A 20,114-nucleotide genomic window follows, 5' to 3' on the forward strand; every position below is an offset into this window, starting at 1 on the left:
TCCAGGTTTATAATATTGACAAATTAGTATGTAAACAAAATTTTGTTTACATATTAATATGACAAAAAATTTCAAGCTGTTTTAAGTTGCAAAATATTTGGCGGCGGTAGTTTTGATTCGTCTTTGGCGGCTAGGCTTGTTCGGCTTTAATCCGAAACGGCTAAAGTCTCTTGTAGTTATCGACACCACCAACGTTGTCAAATAAAATTAACATGTTGCCGGACTATTTCTATTAAATGAGGTTTCCCGGTTTTGTTTCCTTATTCAAATAAACAAATTGCATATTTAATTCCCAAATATTTTTAACTTATTTTGTTGACAAACAATTGCATTTAAAACAATCACAATATTCCTTTAAATAAAGATTTTAAAATACTTGTTTCTATTTTCTAAAATTATTTTCTGTAGGTAATTTTGGTATTTTTTCACAACTTTTGTTTTTTCTTTTTGTAAACTTGTAATATCGAGTTCAAAATTTGTTCATGCTTTCGTAACTGCCGGTCCACACTAGGAAACTTTTAATTTTGCGTGAGAGGGAAAGATAAAGAATATCATTCATCTCTCTCGCGGTACGGTGTTTTCCGTTCTCGGAAAGATGAAACAAAAGTTTCTATGGGTGGACATTAAGGAACCTTCAAAAGAGAATTAAAAAAAGTTGCTCAACAAAAGTTTCCTAGTGTGGACCAGGTCTAATATATTCCTTAAGATCTGGTTCACACTGGGAAACTTTTGATTTTGTGTGTGAGAGAAAAAGGTGGTTGATATTTCTTGCTCTTTTTCTCACACATAAATATCAAAAGTTTCCCAGTGTGAACCAGGTCTAAATGAGTATTTGTTAAATTAGGAAACTCCTCTACGTATTGTGTTGGTATGATATGTAACATAAAAATAGGTACTTATGTATATGATAAAAAACGTTATGTGTATATGATAAAAAACGTTAAAAATGATGGGACAAATAAGAAATTATTTAATTTTAATTTATTGTATAAACTTATTATCTACTTATTTTTAAATGCAAGTCCTAATCAAATTGTGTATGCAGTGCAATGAATTTTCAATGCAAATTTGTCATAAATTTTACTACGTACATTAAAAATAAATATACGTTGGATGTCATGATATGAACAAAAATATTTTGGTTTAGTGTTATCCATTCGTAAGCTGGTCCGTTTTCAACCAAATATTCTATGGTGGACCTGTCTTTACACGTTTTATTAAAAAATAACGTACATACATGCAATATTTTATTTTAATGTATAGTGATTTTTGTTGTAATATTAAAAATACTACTCTTGTATTTTTGGTTGATATGCATAAACGTAGTGAGTAACGCCATCAACGGTCTGCTGTTCATTGTGATCACTATTTATGGATGGATCAACTGTGACCACACTTGCCACTTGAGTGGGTATAGTAACAATCGTTTGTTGTTGTGCTTTGTCTTGGGCTTCTTGTTCGCAAATAGCTCTAAGTTCAAATTCGGCAATTACTTGTGACACTTTACTTTTAACTTCTGCCGCTAATTTCGGTGGCAGATTTTTAACAGTCGCACTAATTGAGTCGAAAAATAGATCGAAACTGTCCTTTTTGGGCGGGGAGGGCGCTGAATAATAATAGTCTCCCCTTCTGTCGTATTCCATACTTTTAAAATGTGCAGTTGAATTCTGTGGAGATCTTTCAACAGTTGTTTGTAGTGACGGAGATGATCGTCTGGGTTCATTTTTTACTGTAGCACGTTTCTTTGGAGGAGTTTTGGTGTTATACTTTTTTTTTACCAAAACCGGACTACTTAAAGACGAGGGTCTTGTTGGTTCAACCTTGATTGTTGTATATCCTTCATCTAATTCTTCCAGCATTTCCTCAACTTGACTAAAAACGCAAGAAAATTAAATAAAAAATTATGTATAATGTCAAACTTACTAGTCTTGATTCATGTCATTGTCCAAATATCCTGATGTGTGTGCCTCAATTAGATCCGCCTCCGGTTCATTAACGGTAAAAACATTTTCAAACCCTTGAAGACGCATATGCTTAAAGGATCTTTGGTGTCGTTCTAAATGACTTTTTTTACACACCAACTCCCTTCGGCATATACTACAATATCCGATTGATTCATCGGCACGATTTGGTCTCAGCCAAGGAAATTCAAGTTGCCAACGGGGACAATACTTTTGCCTCGGTTGGCGCAATTCTCCCAATGTCTTATGTACTCTTTTTTTTGGTTTAGGTTCATCGCTGTTGTTTTCGATGTTATTATTTGCTGGATTTGTACTAAAAGGGAAAGATTTTGTCTTGTGACGTCTTGTAGCGAGATATTTTATTCATATCTTACAAACCTGATGTTTTGTTCAAGCTCTTCTATCAATTCGTGGTCATCATATGTCATTTCTTGCTCTTCATCAGCCATTCTTGGAATATATTATTTTGAATTATAAGATAGTTTGTTAGATTTCAAAATATAAATAATTTAAGGGAAAAGGCTAAAAACAAGGCCTTTTTTATGAAAATTCTTCTGTTTCGCGTACACAAACGAAATTTACAAGGTTACCAGAAACTAACAACGAACTACACGAAAAAGTGCTGATAACTCAAAATGAATTGATTCGCGTTTTTAGTTTTTACAGAATGATATATATAAAAGTACTGAAAATAGATATCCTTTAAATTCAAAATTATAAAGCTGTTTTTTTTATAATTTATGATATATATTTTTACTCAAGGAAAAAATAAACATTGTGAATAGAGAAATATAAAAAGTGTGGCATCGCTGTTTCTGACAACATTGGCTTCGTAATAGCTGATAAGTACTTTCAATAGAGAAAAACCAAGTACTTAGTACTATTAAAAAGTTTTTTTTGGAAATAAAAAGTATAAACAAAACAATTATAACAAATAATTTGTAACAATAAAATGAACATCAATGAAAATTCAAATGACTCAAATTGGTAAGTCCCTATAGAACTTGTAAAAAATATTCACAAGACCATTAAAAAACTATTCAATAATTTTGTATTTTTATTTTAGGAATATAATACCATTGAAAAAGGAGAACGAGAGTGATGTGGAAAAAATTAAACCGGTGGTTAAACCAAAGGAGAATAGGAAATTTTGTGAAAAATGGCTGAGTTTATTTTCACCATGGCTGTCGCGGTGTGAAGATGATCCTAATAGGCCATATTGCAGAGCATGCCAGCGTCCGTTGGACAATAATAGATTTCGTCTGCAAAGGCACGAAAGAACTGCAAAACATGCTAGAAATCAGGAAATTTTGCTTAACGAAGGCGAGGATGCTGTCCGCTTACTTCTAACTAAAATTAGAAAGCGATGTAAATTTTATATACTAATATTAAATTCTAAGCACGATTGAGTTTTTCAAACTTTTAAATTTACAGATATAAAAAAGGAGACTCCTATGAAATTGTACACAATGGATATTGAACGCACTAGTTTCGAGAACGAAATACCTTATAAAAAGATCAAGACTCAAAAACTATCTAGGACACCAACTGCAGTTAAAAATGGGAGCGATTCAAATTTTTTATACCCAAAGCGAGAATGTCATGATATGAGGGATTATTATTATACTCCACACAATTCACGACCGCCACCGCCTAAAAAGGACAGCTTCGATTTGTTTTTCGAAGCAATAAGTGCTACTGTTAAAAACTTACCACCCAAACTAGCGGCTGAAGTAAAAAGTCGAGTTTCACAAGTTATTGCCGAATTTGAACTACGTGCAATTTGCGAGAAGGAGGCTCGAGAGAAAGCCCAACAGCAGTCTGTTGTATCTATGGCGCCGCAAGTGGCAAATGTAGTTACGATAGATCCAGTAATTACTACAGAACCTAATAGTGTTAATGTAAGTACAGGAAGTCATCAAACCACTCATTGTACTCCCACTGTGACCCAGTACGTCTACGCGTATCAACAAAAAAAGGAAATCAATTAGTCACGTAATCTTAAACATACAAATATCCATGAAAGTATATTTTTAAGGAATCTAATATTTGCATAAAGGGAGAAACCATTGCAAACCAAATGACACTTTATTTTGGCATCTCCACTTTAAGTTTTAATAAAGTTATTACATATGTATTTTAAATAGAAATTGTAAAAATAAATAAATATGATAATATCTACACTTGTTATAGAATTCTGTTCGGTTCAAAAGTGGCATTTCGTTTCTTTATAAGAAAATTAACAATTTTCTATCAAGCTGTGAAAGAATAAGAATGACCCAGCAAAAAAAGTGAGGAGAAAGAAGTAGAATTTTCACCACAAATAACATACTTGAAGTACTTCCAATTTTGGTAAAAAAATCTATGAATTTTACATTGTAGGGATGTTGTTCTTTTTGACAACTATGAACTACATCTAATCTTATTCATAGATCCAATAAAAATCCGATATTTGGATGTCAAAAATAAACCGAATTCGTTCAATGACATGCTTATGTTAATTTCATTGGTTTTTCACCAAAGTATGTACTTCGAATATGTTATTTGTAGTGACTTTTCTACATCTCTTTCCTCACTTTTAACTGGGTTCTTATTTGTAAGGAAATATTTGGATTATAAAAGCGAAAAATATATAATTGCATTTTTAGATGTGATTAAGATGTCGTTTGTAAAGTATGACATCAATTATTTTTTGCTGGGGAGCTTAATTCACTCTTTTATAATGTTTCAAAAGTGCATTAAGTTGTTGTTGTAGCAGCTTAAACTATACAATTTTAATCCGGGGGTTCTGTATTTAGGTCCAAGCCAAGAAATTGGGCTACTTCAATGGGGTTAGTCCATAAATCCATTGGGCTAAGTGAAGTAGGGTGGGCTGGATAGTTGAATATATGGTGGGTATCATGGGGACCCTGTCCACAAGATCGGCATATATTGGGGACGGCACGGTCTATGCGGGACCAGTAGGCGTTGAGCCCATCCCGATCTCAGTTGTGCCAGGACAACTCTTGTTTTCCGCGGCAGGTTCTTCTCTATTTCTGCTATGGGCGGTGGGCGACCTCCAAGAACGACATTCATGCGGTAACCTGAAACCGCGGTATTGATGGCGTCTCTATGAATGTCGTTCAAAGCTGCTGTATACGAAGTCCGATCTAAAGGATCCTGAACATAACTACGTATGCTCTCTTCGTATACACGAAGGTCCTTCCTGACATGCCTCGGGGGAGCATCCAACTGTGTGATGTTAAAGTTGGGATGACTCCTCCGGTGACATCCCAGGAAGAACTGTTTAGTCAGCATGACATTATGTTCCTTGACTGGAAGAACCTTCGTTTCCTCATGTAGATGGTGTTCTGAGGTTATTTGCATGCAGCCCGTTACAGTCCTTAGGGCGGCATTTTGGCAGCTTTGAATATTTCTCCACTGGGTATCACTCAGCGATGGAGACCACACTGGAGCAGCATAATTGACCACTGACCGGCCAATAGTTTTATAGGTAGCCAACAAGGTTTCTTTGTCCATTCCCCAGGTGCTGCCGGCTAGCGCTTTGAGGACCTTGTTTCTACTTCGCAATTTGTGCGTAATTGCAGTGGCATGAGCTGAGGAAGTAAACAGGCTATCAAAGGTGACCCCCAAAATCTTTGGATGGTTCACAGTCGGAATTTGGTTTCCATCGACTACGACGCCTAAGTTCAAGTTTACCTCCTTCGTGCTGAAGATTTCGCTGGTGATAGTTTCAGGTTACGTCCAGTGAAGAAGTTGTGTATTTCTCCGAGATAACCATTCACTCGATCGCATACCTCATCAACATTTTGGCCCGTCGCCATATTGGTGCAGTCGTCCGCATATGATATCACTTCCACACCTTGTGGAGGAGTGGGGAGTTTAGAGAGGTAGAAATTAAACAATAAGGGGGATAAGACACCGCCCTGTGGTACTCCCTGTTTAACTCTACGGGTTTTGGAACGTTTGTCTCTAAACTCAACGAACGACTGACGGCCACTCAGATAATTTACAATCCATCTCTTCAAGTTGTTGGGCATGGTGGACTGCAGGATGTCCTGGAAGAGTGTGGCATGGCTGACTGTATCGAAGGCTTTCGATAAATCTAGGATTGTCCTTTCACAAGGCCTCTGCTGGTTTAAGCCTTGTGAGATCTGAGTGGTTATGGCGGTTAATGCTGAGGTGGTGCTGTGCATCTTACGGAATCCATGCTGGTGGCGAGCTGCTGTAAGATGGCAGGACAGCAGGAGGAGGAGGAGCGCCTCAAGAGTCTTCGCGATTGGTGACAGGAGGGAAATCGGCCTGTAGGATTGACCCTCTGTCGCGTTCTTTCCTGGTTTTAGTATCGGGATGACTCTACCCTTTTTCCAGGCATCGGGTATTATCAGGCTGCTCATTGACAGGTTAAAAACCATTGTCAAGTACTCGACTCCCCGTTCGCCAAGGTGTTTCAGCATCAGCATGGATATGCCGTCGAGGCCAATCGCCTTAGATGGTTTGGCTGCGTTGATGGCCACTGCGACTTCAGACGGGGTGAAAGGTTGTGGAATGTTCGAGACTGGAAGGTTGTGAAGTTTGCGAACAACACTTCGTTTCGCCTTATCTCTCTCTGGGTGCTCAATAAAAAGTCGGCAAAATGCACGCGAGCACCGTTCAGGGTCGGAAATAGTGGTATCTGCAAACTTAATCGCGACCCTGTCATCCTTCTTCGTCGGGTTGGAGAGAGACCGAACCGTAGACCACAACTTACTAACACCTGAGCTCAAGTTGCAGTTCTTCAAATGATCTAACCATTTATTCCGCTTGTCCTCATTTACCAACCTGCTGATATCATGATTCAGCTGGACAATACGTGGGTCGTCGGGGTTGATAATTCGGAGGTCATCGCGCTCACCTGCTTGTCTCACTACCTCTGCTGGGAAGTGCGGTCGCACTAAGGATAGCCAGCAGGAATAAAGCGGGCTCCCGCTGCGATGATGGTTTCGCGGAGATGCAATCAGTGAATTCTCTGAAGCCGGGCCAGTCTGCTTTCTTTTGGTTTATGTAGAGACGGCGTTCAGAGACGATAAAGTCATTGGGTCGATCCAGACAAATGATTATGGGTAAGTGGTCTGAGGCTAGAGAAACTACTGCTCTCCACGTTGCGTAGTTTATCAGACCAGGGCTCGCTATTGTGATGTCTGGAGAGCTGGCGCAGTTACCCATAATCCGTGTGGGGGCATCATCATTTATTGTGCAGAAGGTGGATTCATCAATTTGTTCCGCCAGTGACGCGCCTCTCTGGTCTTCCCCTAGGCTAGAGTGCCAGAGCTGATGATGCGCGTTAAAGTCCCCAAGGACTAGACGCATATCGCCGTCTAATAATGTCCTAATGTTGGGAAGGTAGCCTGATGGACAACTGGCTACTGGCGGAATGTAGACATTATAGAGCTCTAGGTCGGTTTCCCCCGATCTGACTGCAATACCTTGGACTTCAAGGTATTGGTCCCTAGCGTTGAGATCAAGGGAAAGAGCTCTATACTGCACTGTGTTATGAATTATAAATGCAATGCCCCCACCGTTGCTTCTGGTGCGGTCTTTTCGGAGAACGTTGTAACCGTTACAACTGTGCAGACTGGAATTACTCGTCAGTTTTGTCTCCTGGACCGCAGCGACCACGATGTGGTTTTGCAGCATAAATCTGGTTATCTCGGGTAATTTACTCTGGAGGCCATTGCAGTTAAACTGCAATATGGATATCACCCCAGGTCTCTGGACCGCAATCGATGGAGTCAGCGGCGAGGGTTGTTGTTGCTGCTGAAGATGTTGTCTTTGCTGCGGTTGTTGTGATTGCGGTGGGGAGGGTGGAGGTGTGGCGTAAGATGACGTCGATGACGATGTCGATGCTGCCAATGAATTTCGTCGCTGTTGTTGGCAGCATGGGGCCAGAGCAGTTTCTGAGGTGACACCAGCCCAAACAAGTGTTGCACCTTAATTGGGTGGACATATGGTGCAACCGGTTCTGGCAAACTGTACAGAACCATGGTCCGGGATTTAGTTTGATTCCGGCACGGACCAATAGGATACGGAGCAGCAATGCCGGAAGATGTTGCTCCGTTGTTAAAAATGTGTAGTTGTTGCTGAGGTTGACAGCCCTTGGCCGAAAAATTTCGGGTCATTCCGGTACGTAGAACCGGCTGTCGGGCATTTAGTATTATCCAAAGATGCATCTTTTTCACAAATATTTCGAACAATTTTTTCTTTGTATGCTTTGTGCTGAGACTAATGGTGCAAAAAATGCTAAACATTAACAAATTAGATGTGATGAGACTTTAAATTTTCAGATTTTAAATTTTACAACGCTTTATTTCAAAAACCACGAAAGTTATAAGACCCAAAATTTGTTGTTATACAAGTTATATATGGAACATTAATTGGATAGAGTTTTATTGAATTCGGAGATAATGAATGATAATGAAAAATACAATTTTTTAATAGGAAAATCGGTATTTTGGACGCATATATTCACTCTTAGTGAAAACCATCTATATATTAACCCCCATTCTCGCAATGTCTAGTTACGTACATTGTGAAAATAGGGATAATACATTAAATAAGGGCAAGTCAGAAGTAACCCTGACGATGAGTCGCTCCCAACGCAGCCCTAAATTATAAAGAATGACAACTGTTTCCAATATTTATGAAAACAAAGCAATATATGTAGAAAACGTTTCCCTCGATTTTGTTATTTATGTGAAGCCGTTAATCTTTAAGTTTATAACTAAATATTAAATGTTGTTCTTTTATTAATAATTAAAATTAATTGGGCTATATTTTATATAAACATTATATACATTGTATATGATATGAAAAAATATGTACATATTAAAGATGTGATATATGGTTGTCAGATTGTTAGACTGTATTGTAAGATCTAACAACTGTGTATATATGTAGTATATGTACAAAACTTTATGTATCCTTTATTTGTCAAAGGATGGAAAGAAAACATGTCGTGTAAACGAAGCATTTATCCTCCGACATTTTGCGTAAGGAAATTACGATTATTTAAAATATCTGGTAACACAGTTTCATCGCAATATGTCAACATTAACCCTTTATGGGCCAATACTTCTTATTACGAAGCTTATTATTTTTGACAGATTCTAAATTTACTATAAAAATTATCCTTAGTTAACAGAAGTGGATTTATTTCATTGGACCTTATGTAGTTGAAATATTTTCAAAACAGTTTGTGATATGTATTGTCATAAATTACGTAGAACAATAATTGTAAATACCGTCGGTCGATTAAGGGTTAAAGTAGCGGCATTTTTTCTCTCAAACGATAAAGCGATTTTATTTCTTTTAAGTTTTGTAAATTGTGGAAAACTGAGGAGGAAAATGAGTTTTTAATTATTTTATACATTTCAAAGGGGGAAAAATAAAAGTTGCAATCAAAGTTTATATTAATAATATTTGTAAAAATGTAAGTAAAAACAATTAGAACAAATGTTAAAAGAAAATACTAAGGGCATAATTTCTTAAAGGGAAATGAACAAACCAACAGCACCAATCATCACAGTGATCCATTCTGGCCACTCAAATTTAAATAGAACCGATATGGGTGAGATGAAAATCATCGAACAAAATGACCGACAACAACAAAAGCCAGCAGAAGGCATTGACGATACTACTAAAGAACCAAATAAAGAAAAGGATGACGATCAGGAATCGGTCATAATTGAGGAGATGGAAAACAATACTATTGATGTTGAAGAAGATTCTGGTGAAGAAGGGGAAAGGGTTGAATTAAATAATAGCGCCAACGACTCTTTTACCAAAGCAACGGAGTTTGTAATTGTAAACGCAGCAAAAGTGTTGGCGGCTGAGGTCGCAGATGAAGCCGAATCAACAAATAAATATCCGATAGAAGATGTCCATATTAAAGATGAATTGGCTGAAACGATTACGGCTGACTTAAATTCAAATGATGTGTTAGAAAATGATCCTATGGATTTATTGGAAATAAATACACGCAGCGAATGTACGAGTAGTATGAGGTCACAAGATGACACAGAGGATTATGGTGATGATGTAAGTTCAGCGGGATCATCGTCCGCTCAGACTGCATCGAGTTCGTCGAGTGTACTTGATTGGGTCAGAGATTATCCATGGCTATTGTACGAGGAAGGGTGCGAACAGTTTGGACACTGCCTATATTGCGATACCAAAATTAACATTAAATCTCAGAGATCCGTCAAACAGCATGGTTTGTCTCTGTATCATAAAGAACGTTGTGATAATTATTTAGCCTTTCAGGATGAGGAAGAGAAGAATGGTCTAAGGTAGGTAACGGGAATGTTTATGGTCATTAATATTGGCAAACAATTAAGATTCAATACTACAAATCGAATGTGGGAAAATAGGTAGTTGTTATTTATACTTTACATTTCCTGTGTACATTTTAGCATGCAATTAGTTGAAATTAAGGAAGAATTTGGCACTGATAGTCGCGTTGAAGCACTAAAACTGAAACGCAAATCGCAAAGCGCAGCTCTCAATAATTTTAATTGGCGTCGGTGGTTGATAGATTATCCTTGGTTGGAACGAGACTCAGCAGAGGGTACGGTTGGCTATTGCAGATATTGTCTTATACATGTTAATGTTGAGTTTTCTTATTTGAGAGACCGTCATCAAGAAGGTTCTAAACATAAAGAGGCTGAAAAACAATACGAAGAATCCAACAAATCCAATGAGTCCAATCAACAAGATGATGTCTCCAATGCTATTGAAGAAATCCCAAAAGAGTCTACGGCTGATGTACAACAAAAAAGGTATATATTATATGTTTAGGAATCATTATTGTTATATTGATGAATTTGTATGATTTCTCAAAGTCACAAATGGTTAGAGCACTTAAAAAATGAACCCACAATGGTACGATGCAAGCTATGTGGAAATAAAATGGTGAAAAATAACTTTCTAAGACATTTACGTACCAATCTTCACGAAAACAATGAAAGGCTCTATCTAGAAAGTCAGAAGACTGCAAAATCAAAAGAATTAGATCAGAGGACTGATAAATATCAACCGGTTTGGAAAGAGTATGCAAAAAGTCATCCATGGTTAGTGCCAGACCCCACAGATCCATCGTTTGCATATTGTAAATATTGCGATAAACGAATTATATATGGGTCCTCTGCGGCCAAAAGAGCAGTGCATGAAAACAGCTCACAACATAAACTCCACGAAAGTGAATTTAAGAAGCCATCACGTAGGGAACCCGGTGATAACCAAAATGCCAAGGAAGTTGAGCGAAAGGGTGATGAGGATCAAGCTGAAAGAAATGAAGATGAAGACGAGGAGGAAGAAGAGCAAGATCAGGACGGGGATAACGATGATGATGATGATGATGATAATGAAGCGGAAGTAGAAGAGGAAACAAATGATGACGAAGCTGAAGACGACGAAGAAGATGAAGCTGACGAAGAAGATGAAAGTCAACAAGCTAAAGAAAGTGCAGATGAGAATGACTCTAAGTAAGATTTCACTTATACTGCTAAAAGTAAAGATTGCTTATAATAAATTTGTTCATATTGCAGAAAACGTATCTACAGATTAACAGAGGAATGGATAAATCAGTATTCATGGTGTAGAAGATATAATAAAGATCCGACAAACTATTTCTTCTGCATTTATTGCAGGATACCTTTACGTGCTAAATCTTCACGATCAAAGCATCAAACAACATCCATTCACATATCAGCAGAAAAAGAATATTTAAGCCGGCAAGTTAAAAGGTTCATATATATATATTTTGTACTATAAAGCTTTCTTGACGAGTAACAATAAAAATATTCATTTTTAGACAAAAATTTCAAGAAAGAAAGCAAGGAAGTGAAAATTCTACGTTCTTTGAATGGGCCATTCCATTGAGAAATAATCCGAACAGCTATTCTTGTCGTTATTGCCGAGTGCGTATATCAAAGAATTATAGTAAAAAACAACATGCATCCAGTAAAATTCATCAGATTAATGAAAGCATTTACAAAAATAATAGGTAAATATATGTACATATATTTACAACAAACAAACATTGAACACTCAATGAATGATATATTCAACAAGTGTGGAAATTCCATACAATAATTTTAATATTTCATTGTTATTTTGATTATAAATTATTCGATGAATTTCATATAAACTATCTTTCAGAAGAAAATCGGTGAGGAAAGATGAAAATAGCAATAGCTCTCAACAGACTTCCAAGGTCGTAACAAAACTGACAAATGTTGCAACATCAAAAAAAGGACAAACATTTGCTAAAGTTGTAATAAAAGCCCCTTCAACTGTTACGCTTATTAAACAATGGCAAAAGAAATTTCCCTGGTTGACTTATAAACGAAGCGAATTGCGTTCTAATTATGGTCATTGCAAAATGTGCGAAAGTTCACTGTTTATACGATCCCTGAAACACGTCTTACGACATGTGCGTTCGCCAAAACATGTAAATATGACAAAGGCAAAGAAGAAGGAAAAGCTTGAAAAAGAACAAGAAGAATCTCGCGAAAACGGCACATCTGCCAAAATAGATAAAAAAGGCCCAAAAGAAGAAGTACAATCATCCCCGCCTCCAAATGAATCTTCATCACAAAATCAAACAACACAGTCAACATCGGCAATAACCGAATCTCCAAAAGCCATCAACTACAAATCGACCATTGCAGAGTTGAAGAAACGATTTTCATGGATAGAAAAGTCAGAAAGTCCAAATTATGCTTATTGTCACTTCTGCAATACCAACATTCCTATCAAGATTTTATTCCTCCGAAATCACAGCAACTCTCTTAAACACCGTCATTGTGTTGTCAACTACAATACTATTGGCGGGAAAAAAACCATCACGGAAACTCAGGGACAAAATAATGCAGAATCAGACAACGAGAATGATAAAGGCGACAATGACAATGATATGGACGACGATGTTATGATAGTTGAAGAGAATAACGAAGAAATTCTTATATCAGAGCAAGATGAAAACTGGGCTGTTAAGTAAGTGTTATATATTATAAAATTATGTATTATCAAGAGGCAATTGTACGGGGTGGTGTTTTTATAAAATTATTGATTGGTTTCTTATAACCTTACATATTTTCAGATCGGAAACGATGGACGAACATGAAGAGTTGGACTATCTTTTGCAAAGATCCTTTAACAATAGCCAAAATAAATCCAATACCACGCGTAATGTTCGCAAACATATTGCTGCTGTTGATGAAAATCCACCAACCAAACGTATAAAACGATCACAATCGTTTAGACGTTTAAATGATAATAATACTTCTCTGGTAGCAAGTCTTTTAACGACTCCTTTAACATTGGCATCATGTTTAGGCCCCCTCATTCAGCAGCAGATTCAACAACAAGCTCATATTGCACAAACACCACTTTCAACGTCAGCTGCGCCAGAAATACCAAAAACATCTTCCGTACCCCAGAATGAATCGGCAAACACATACGATTTATTTTTCAAAAGTATAAGTGAAACTATGAAAAAGCTGCCTGTGGATTTAGCGGCTGAAGGTAAATTTCGTGTAATGCAAATAATATGCGATTTAGAATTACAAGCCCATAAAAGACAACAAAACAGCCAGCCCAAAGAATCTTCGTCGAGTAATAATAGTGGTGGTGGAATTAGTCAAGCAACGTCTACATCAACAAGCGTACTACCTCCTCTTAATAGTAGTTCTATTCATGATCATACCACAGAGCAAAATGGTAACAGCAGTGAAACTAATCTTACACAATTAAATGTTGGTGCAGATGTATTACCGACTTCGGCTGTCAATCTTCTTCCTTTGCCATCTATAAATCCACCAATTGTGGAAAACCCCGTTGCATCAACTGATACTTCACCCATTATTGGTGTTATGGATAAGAATGGGTTACAAACTATACAATTGAAGACATCAGTGGCAAAACAAATACCTAGAAGTACAACCTCGACTACTGTAACTAGTGTTTCCAATTCTGGCATACGTTGTATACCATTCAAGAACCTCTCTCAAGCAACGACACCAGATGCAAACAATACAAAAGTAACGCGTATTCAAGTTCCCTTGAATGTGGCAGGGCAACCTCCTAATCCAAATGTTAATACGGTAAACAATTCAAAAAGTCTACTAAATTTCCGTAATATTCAAATTACAAAGAGAATTGCCACTCCGCCAACATCAACAGCAACTAGTATCAGTGGTCAACCACTTCAACAAACTGCCTCAAAACCAACTGCAGTGAATAATAAAAGTCCTCAAAGGACGTATATAACAAATATACAGCCTCAAATGCAGCGTTGGAGTTGTTCGGTGAATGGTGCAACAACATCTCATCACACACCTACATCGTCTGCTGTCAACCACCTTCAGCAATTATCATCCCAACAGACATCTACTCCAATTTCCAAAAAACATTAATTTTTTACAATTTTTCTTATATACAAAATGATTTTTTGTCTTTTTTATGGAAACAGTGAGTGTCGAAAGAAAACTATATGTAACTTTAAACAAGTTCTGAACAGTAAATATTTGCAAAACCGTTTTTCATCTTTTGTGTGTTGTGATGATTTTGACCAAAAACGAAAGTATGTGCGAGTAATTAAAAATTAAAATACTTAAAAAATATTTTGAGAACTTGAGAAAATACAATTGGTATTACTAGTTATTATAAAATTTATTTTATTCAAATTGTTGTAACAACGAATTATTTTCATTTATGTTCTCATAATTCAAATTTGCACTCACTGTTGCTTAAGCATTTTTAGTTAGTTTTTAAGGATTACTTAAATAAGTGGAAAACTATTTTTATATTATATACTGATAAAATTATATTAATTGGTTTAGTTTTACTATGAACCTCAAGTATGTTTTATCCAAAATTTGTTAAAATTGTCTACGTTTTTTGATTGAAGAACTTTTTTTTAAAAAATTAAATTTATCTGAATAATTCATAAATTCACATATTTTTGTTAATTAAAATAATGATAATGTTTTCACTTAAATCTGTGCATCCTCTTAGGAATATATTTTGTTTCTAATTTTACTACGGTCATACTTAAAAATAATTGGTAATTTTTAATTGTTAAAGACTTCAAATAAAAAAAAAAAAACAAGTGCACAGAAAACAAATTATTATAAAACATAAAATTACGATATTTACTAATTGAATTAGTTCGTTTGCTGTTTATTGACTTCAGAAAATTACAACATTTTATTATTACTATTAATTATAATCTTTTTTTTTAATTTAAAATACCATCATTAACATCAAACGCTACATTTTGTCAAATGTAAACTATTTAATTAATTACAACAAATGATTGATCAATAAATTGGAATGATGATATTTTTTTAATATGTATATGTGTATGTCTTTTTAATCCTTTATACGTATAAATGTACTTCATTACTATTGATCTATTGAAATATCTATGAAATATATTATATAATGTGAAATGAGGAGGAAAATATTATTATCCACTAACAATTAAAATTGGTTGGATCGGCAACTGGCAAACCTAAATTATTTTTCGAACGATTGGCATTTGAGGGATCAGCAATTTTTTCATCAGAGACTATTGGTATCAGTTCAATTTCTTTGGTGTTGCCTAGAAGTCGTGTCGATTGCAACATGAAACCAATGTCAGGCTTTTCATAACTACAAACTTGTTCGTCTTCTTGAACTGCGCTAGTGGAAGCGTTAGAGCGTTCACTGTTCAATAATGGATTGAGATCATCAGGCTTTTTAATTTTTGTTGATATTTCAGTCTTTTGTTTTTGATTTCTTAATTGTTGCTCATTAGCTTCTAGGGCTTGATCTATTGGCCCCGAACGAGAATGCAGAGGAAACATGAATTTAACGTCTAAGAACTGACACAACTCCTCAATGCCATCTAATGCGATTGCAACTTCGGGAGATGATTGTTTAGGCATATGATGACGTATGTTATTTAAATACGTTTGCAATTTACTACGAGCCACAGCTATTACCGTTTGTGCATTTTTTAGTTCTAAACGTACTAATTCAGGATTCTACAAAAATAAAGTAAAATAAAATATGTGAATAGGAATGTAGACTACATATTAATTTCAGTATGTATCATATACATTGTCCTTATAACCATCCATAGCCAAACGATTTTCTTCAGATGCCTGCTTAAGTCTTGCCATCATTGCTTCGTCCGCTGCATTGCGCGTTTGCATCAGAGTTATTTGTCTTTCCATGCGCGCAGCATTATCTCCCAAAGATGTAGATCTGATACGATTCATTTGCTCGCCATTTGAGGTTTTATTATAGCTTTCTCCATTGTCCGCCACTTGACTTGCTCTATTTATAGATGGCATATTGAAGTACACAAACGCGTTGGTGGGTCGATCATATTTCTATTTCAAATGAATTATAAATCTTTTTAAACTGTAATGCGATCTTGTTAGGTTGGATCTTACCTTGGGCATTTGCATATACAAAGCATGTCTGAGAATTAAACTGATGTCGACATTAGTTGGATAACGCATCAAATAAGTTAAGCACGTCGTATAGTCACTAAGTAATACTGAAATAAATTATGATTACCTTAATTTTACTCAAGATGGAAAATGGGGAAACTATCTACTAATTTTGAATGTTTACGCGTTTGTAAAAATAAAAAAAAACGTTATATTAAATTTGCAAAAGCTGTGATACACTGTTGTCAGATCTTAAAACGTTACAAATTTTGTTTTGAATCCTTGTCAAGACGAAATTTGTATGTCGACACGATTATTAGACATTTTTCTAACAACTTTGTAAAATCTAACAACTGTAGCTTAACTAATATTAACATATCGAATAAAATACACTGGCAATAAGGAAACTATTACAATCTAGGACTACTCCCATTCCAACTTGAAATATCAATTTATTTACATTTGTCTCTAATACGTATCAACATTGCCACAACTATATAATTGGGCAAATCAAAACGATCACTGTCAGCAAATATTGCATCCCACAGCACCAGTAAGTCTAATAATGCAAACTCACGTCCAAATAACAATCTTAGCCAACGACTAAAATGAAAAGATTTTCTTTAATAAACATACCCACCTAATAATTAATTCACTTACATTCCGAAAATATGTAATGGTATATCTAATTTCATTAGATAATTGTGCAAGTGTAAATCTTCTTTAGCTAATATTTTATCTCGTATCAAATTCAATTGACCGACTACTTCAACTTCGGAACTGTAGTTGGGATTATTCTAAAAGAAGATAAAAATAACACACAGATTTTGTACATATAGGGCACAAAATGTTTGCATCAGTACATACCTCAATCCCAGATGTGGGCAATGGACTGTTGGCACCATTTAGTTTAGTTGGTAAACTATTACTAACACGATAGTACGATTCAATTGAAGACATTATACGGGAGAATATAAAACTAAAATGTAAAGAAATTAAGTTTCAATAACACCATATTTTATTTATATTATTGATATTTACTATGAATCAGCTTCCAAATAAGAGGGATTCAAAACATTCAAAAGTGTATTACTGAAAATTTTAAAAAAAATACAATATTGTGCTGTATCTAATTGAAGGCAACAGCCATTAATTGTCTTACTCAATTTCGACATTCTTGGCAATTTCTCTGAAATGTAGCAAAGACTGATGATCTCCATACATAACAAAGATAACTGGTGCCAAAATTTCATGCATACCCTGCCGATAACTCATATAGGGATGTTCACGTGCGTAATAAAATAAAATGTTGCACTAGAGAAATATTATAAGATAGTTTCATATTACAACATACAAACACTGGATATTAATAATTACCATTGAATTCTGCACGAGCGGTTTACGAAAAAAATCTACTCCGGGAAATGTTCTTACTACATCTTGCTTGATAACCGCAAATAACTCTTGATCGCTAAAGTATTGATTCCAGACGCTCTATGTTAGAGATACAATGGTGTTTTAAAATTATAGACTTTTCCAAAACTGATTAACTAACCTGAGACGACTGCGATAAAGGGTTATCATTTTCATTCGACAAATTTCCATCTAATTGGTGTGGATTTTTGGCAAATTCTTGCTTCAACTTTTCATAACTGCAATTAAAAGATTTTCCAAAACTACTACCTATTATCTTTAATAAATATGTATATTTTTACCATTTACGTTGCTGTTCCCGCTGTAAGCACCAAGTCCTATGGTCTTCATTTAAAACCCTCAAAAGCAAAGACCAGTATACACTGCGAAACTTTGAAATCTTTAATTGGCCTTCAAAGGCCAAATCTCTTATTGCTTCAGGTTTATCATCTAGAGTTTTTAGCAGCTGTAGCCATTCTTGTCTGAAATAATTGATAAAGCAAATAATGGCGTTATTGGCAATCAATAAATTAATGCTTATCAGTTCCATAAATATTGTCATCGCTACAATTTTTATTACATACCTATAACGTTCCACAGATGTCATTGTCGTTTCAAGTGATTTTTTATCATTTAATGTTGTGCTTGTATCTTTTTCCTCCCTAACATTTGCATCCAATTTCCCAGTGTTTGGTGGCATATACAGTTTAATGGCTTCTATACCTCTAACTGTCATATTATTGGGTCATTTATTTAGATTTATCGCCAACACTTTGACTATTTAACATCGATGCAACCAAAGCTCGAAATAAAAACCTTCTTTATTAATGGTAATTTTTAAAATGCAATTCCCTTTTTTCTAATTTTTGTTTGTTTATCGTTTTTCTTCGAAGTAAATTTTAATAACCAAAACAACAAAGACAATAGTATTTGTTCGATTTGACAGTTGCATTCTCATTCGGTAAATAAGAACATAAAATAAATAGAGAACGAACAAATAAATCTAGTGTTGCCATTCTTAGAGATTTTTAAATAGATTTTGTTAACGTTGTTTAGATTTAGTTAACGGCGGGATTACATTTAAAAATTAAATTTATGTTCACTTATATTCTTTTCCAAAGAACCAAAATTGGAAAAATACATAAAAAAACAAATGCAACTCTTCAAATTTTGAATACATTCCCCAGGTATATATTTTTGTCGCGTAGTGTTATCTTTTGTGTAAAATTAAAATAAATGAAAAAGAAATATATTTCTCCAATATTTCATTTAAACAAATTATTCAATTTCAAAAACATATATAAAACCAAAAATTTGTATCTTTAAAACTGTAGTATGTTAAAAAAAACATACTGAAAATACTGATTAACTTTCATACAAATTTAAAAAATAGTATTTTCTTCTTTTTGAATACAGTGTATCTGTTTTTTGATACCCTGAAAGATATATACATAAAATACGCTTAACGATTTTGAAGATTTTAATCATGATAGACCTGGTTCACACTGGGAAACATATTTTGGGAAACTTTTGATTTTTGTGTGTGAGAGAAAGAAATATGAACCACCTTTTGTGTCGTTTTCTCTCACATACAAAAACAAAAGTTTCCCAGTGTGAACCAGGTCATACTAATTATAATAGTTTTTCAGATATAGAATGTTTTACATATGGGAGATATGCAAAACATTGTATATCTGAATGTTCGCGAATTCTTCAGATTTGAAGAATTTAGTTCTATTAGTTTCCCAGACAAGGAATTTCTATTTAATTCATATGGGAGGTGCCACGACTCCTGTTGCTAGTCAGTTTTTAAAAATTTCCCAGGCCAATAATAAAAGTGTTTCATTACATATAATATAACTATATTTACTTGAATATGAGTTTTTGTTCTTTAAATAAGTCAGGGTACACTTAGAAACAACAAACAAAAACAACATGTATTTTTTTTTTGAACTAGAATCATACTAATGTCAAAAAAGACATAAGAAATGTAAACAAATAACATTCTTAATATGTAAACAATAACAACTTTTGACATTATTCATACTCTACACAAAAATAAAAAAATAATCAGCTGCTTTATTGTAGTCACTTTACTTTATTATGCAATGAAATAAGTTTAACGTGAACTTATTCTCAGCTGTGATAAAAATATAATTTTCTACACGGTATTTTCAAAACTCTATTTTTATACCCTTCACCTACGTGAGAAGGTATATATAAGTTTGTCATTCCGTTTGTAATTTCTATAATATAA

The 20,114-nt window shown here is 34.9% G+C and overlaps 4 protein-coding genes across 5 annotated transcripts; 2 read left to right on the forward strand and 2 right to left on the reverse strand.

The window, feature by feature from the left end:
* Positions 1-966: 966 nt before the first annotated feature.
* On the reverse strand, positions 967-2,571 carry LOC111690569 (protein suppressor of variegation 3-7). Its single transcript, XM_023453074.2, has 3 exons — positions 2,340-2,571; positions 1,924-2,274; positions 967-1,872 (listed from the first exon to the last, which is right to left on the reverse strand). The coding sequence occupies exons 1-3, from the start codon at positions 2,408-2,410 to the stop codon at positions 1,290-1,292; spliced, it is 1,005 nt and encodes a 334-aa protein (XP_023308842.2). The 5' UTR covers positions 2,411-2,571; the 3' UTR covers positions 967-1,289.
* A 215-nt stretch (positions 2,572-2,786) lies between these two features.
* LOC111690573 lies at positions 2,787-4,168 on the forward strand. Its single transcript, XM_023453077.2, has 3 exons — positions 2,787-2,948; positions 3,028-3,329; positions 3,396-4,168. Exons 1-3 carry the CDS (start codon positions 2,914-2,916, stop codon positions 3,950-3,952), a joined length of 894 nt encoding a protein of 297 aa, XP_023308845.2. The 5' UTR covers positions 2,787-2,913; the 3' UTR covers positions 3,953-4,168.
* Positions 4,169-9,272: 5,104 nt separating this feature from the next.
* LOC111690631 (protein suppressor of variegation 3-7) lies at positions 9,273-15,361 on the forward strand. Of its 2 annotated transcripts, none has more exons than XM_023453147.2 (8): positions 9,273-9,429; positions 9,491-10,288; positions 10,412-10,777; positions 10,841-11,482; positions 11,546-11,743; positions 11,812-12,003; positions 12,159-12,995; positions 13,102-15,361. In XM_023453147.2, coding segments are annotated over exons 1-8 (4,350 nt in total). In that variant the 5' UTR covers positions 9,273-9,427; the 3' UTR covers positions 14,417-15,361. The 2 variants fall into 2 exon arrangements, with proteins under 2 accessions (XP_023308915.2, XP_046804522.1); XM_046948566.1 differs by having other exon boundaries at positions 12,162-12,995.
* LOC111690632 (TBC1 domain family member 5) lies at positions 15,146-18,774 on the reverse strand. The gene is made up of 12 exons (XM_023453148.2): positions 18,442-18,774; positions 18,160-18,339; positions 18,000-18,096; positions 17,822-17,938; positions 17,607-17,758; positions 17,486-17,536; positions 17,312-17,423; positions 17,105-17,241; positions 16,905-17,047; positions 16,445-16,551; positions 16,106-16,381; positions 15,146-16,030 (listed from the first exon to the last, which is right to left on the reverse strand). Exons 1-12 carry the CDS (start codon positions 18,591-18,593, stop codon positions 15,479-15,481), a joined length of 2,076 nt encoding a protein of 691 aa, XP_023308916.2. The 5' UTR covers positions 18,594-18,774; the 3' UTR covers positions 15,146-15,478.
* Positions 18,775-20,114: the final 1,340 nt, after the last annotated feature.

The sequence above is a fragment of the Lucilia cuprina genome, chromosome 4 (genome assembly GCF_022045245.1).
Source record: "Lucilia cuprina isolate Lc7/37 chromosome 4, ASM2204524v1, whole genome shotgun sequence".
NCBI classification, from domain to species: domain Eukaryota; kingdom Metazoa; phylum Arthropoda; class Insecta; order Diptera; family Calliphoridae; genus Lucilia; species Lucilia cuprina.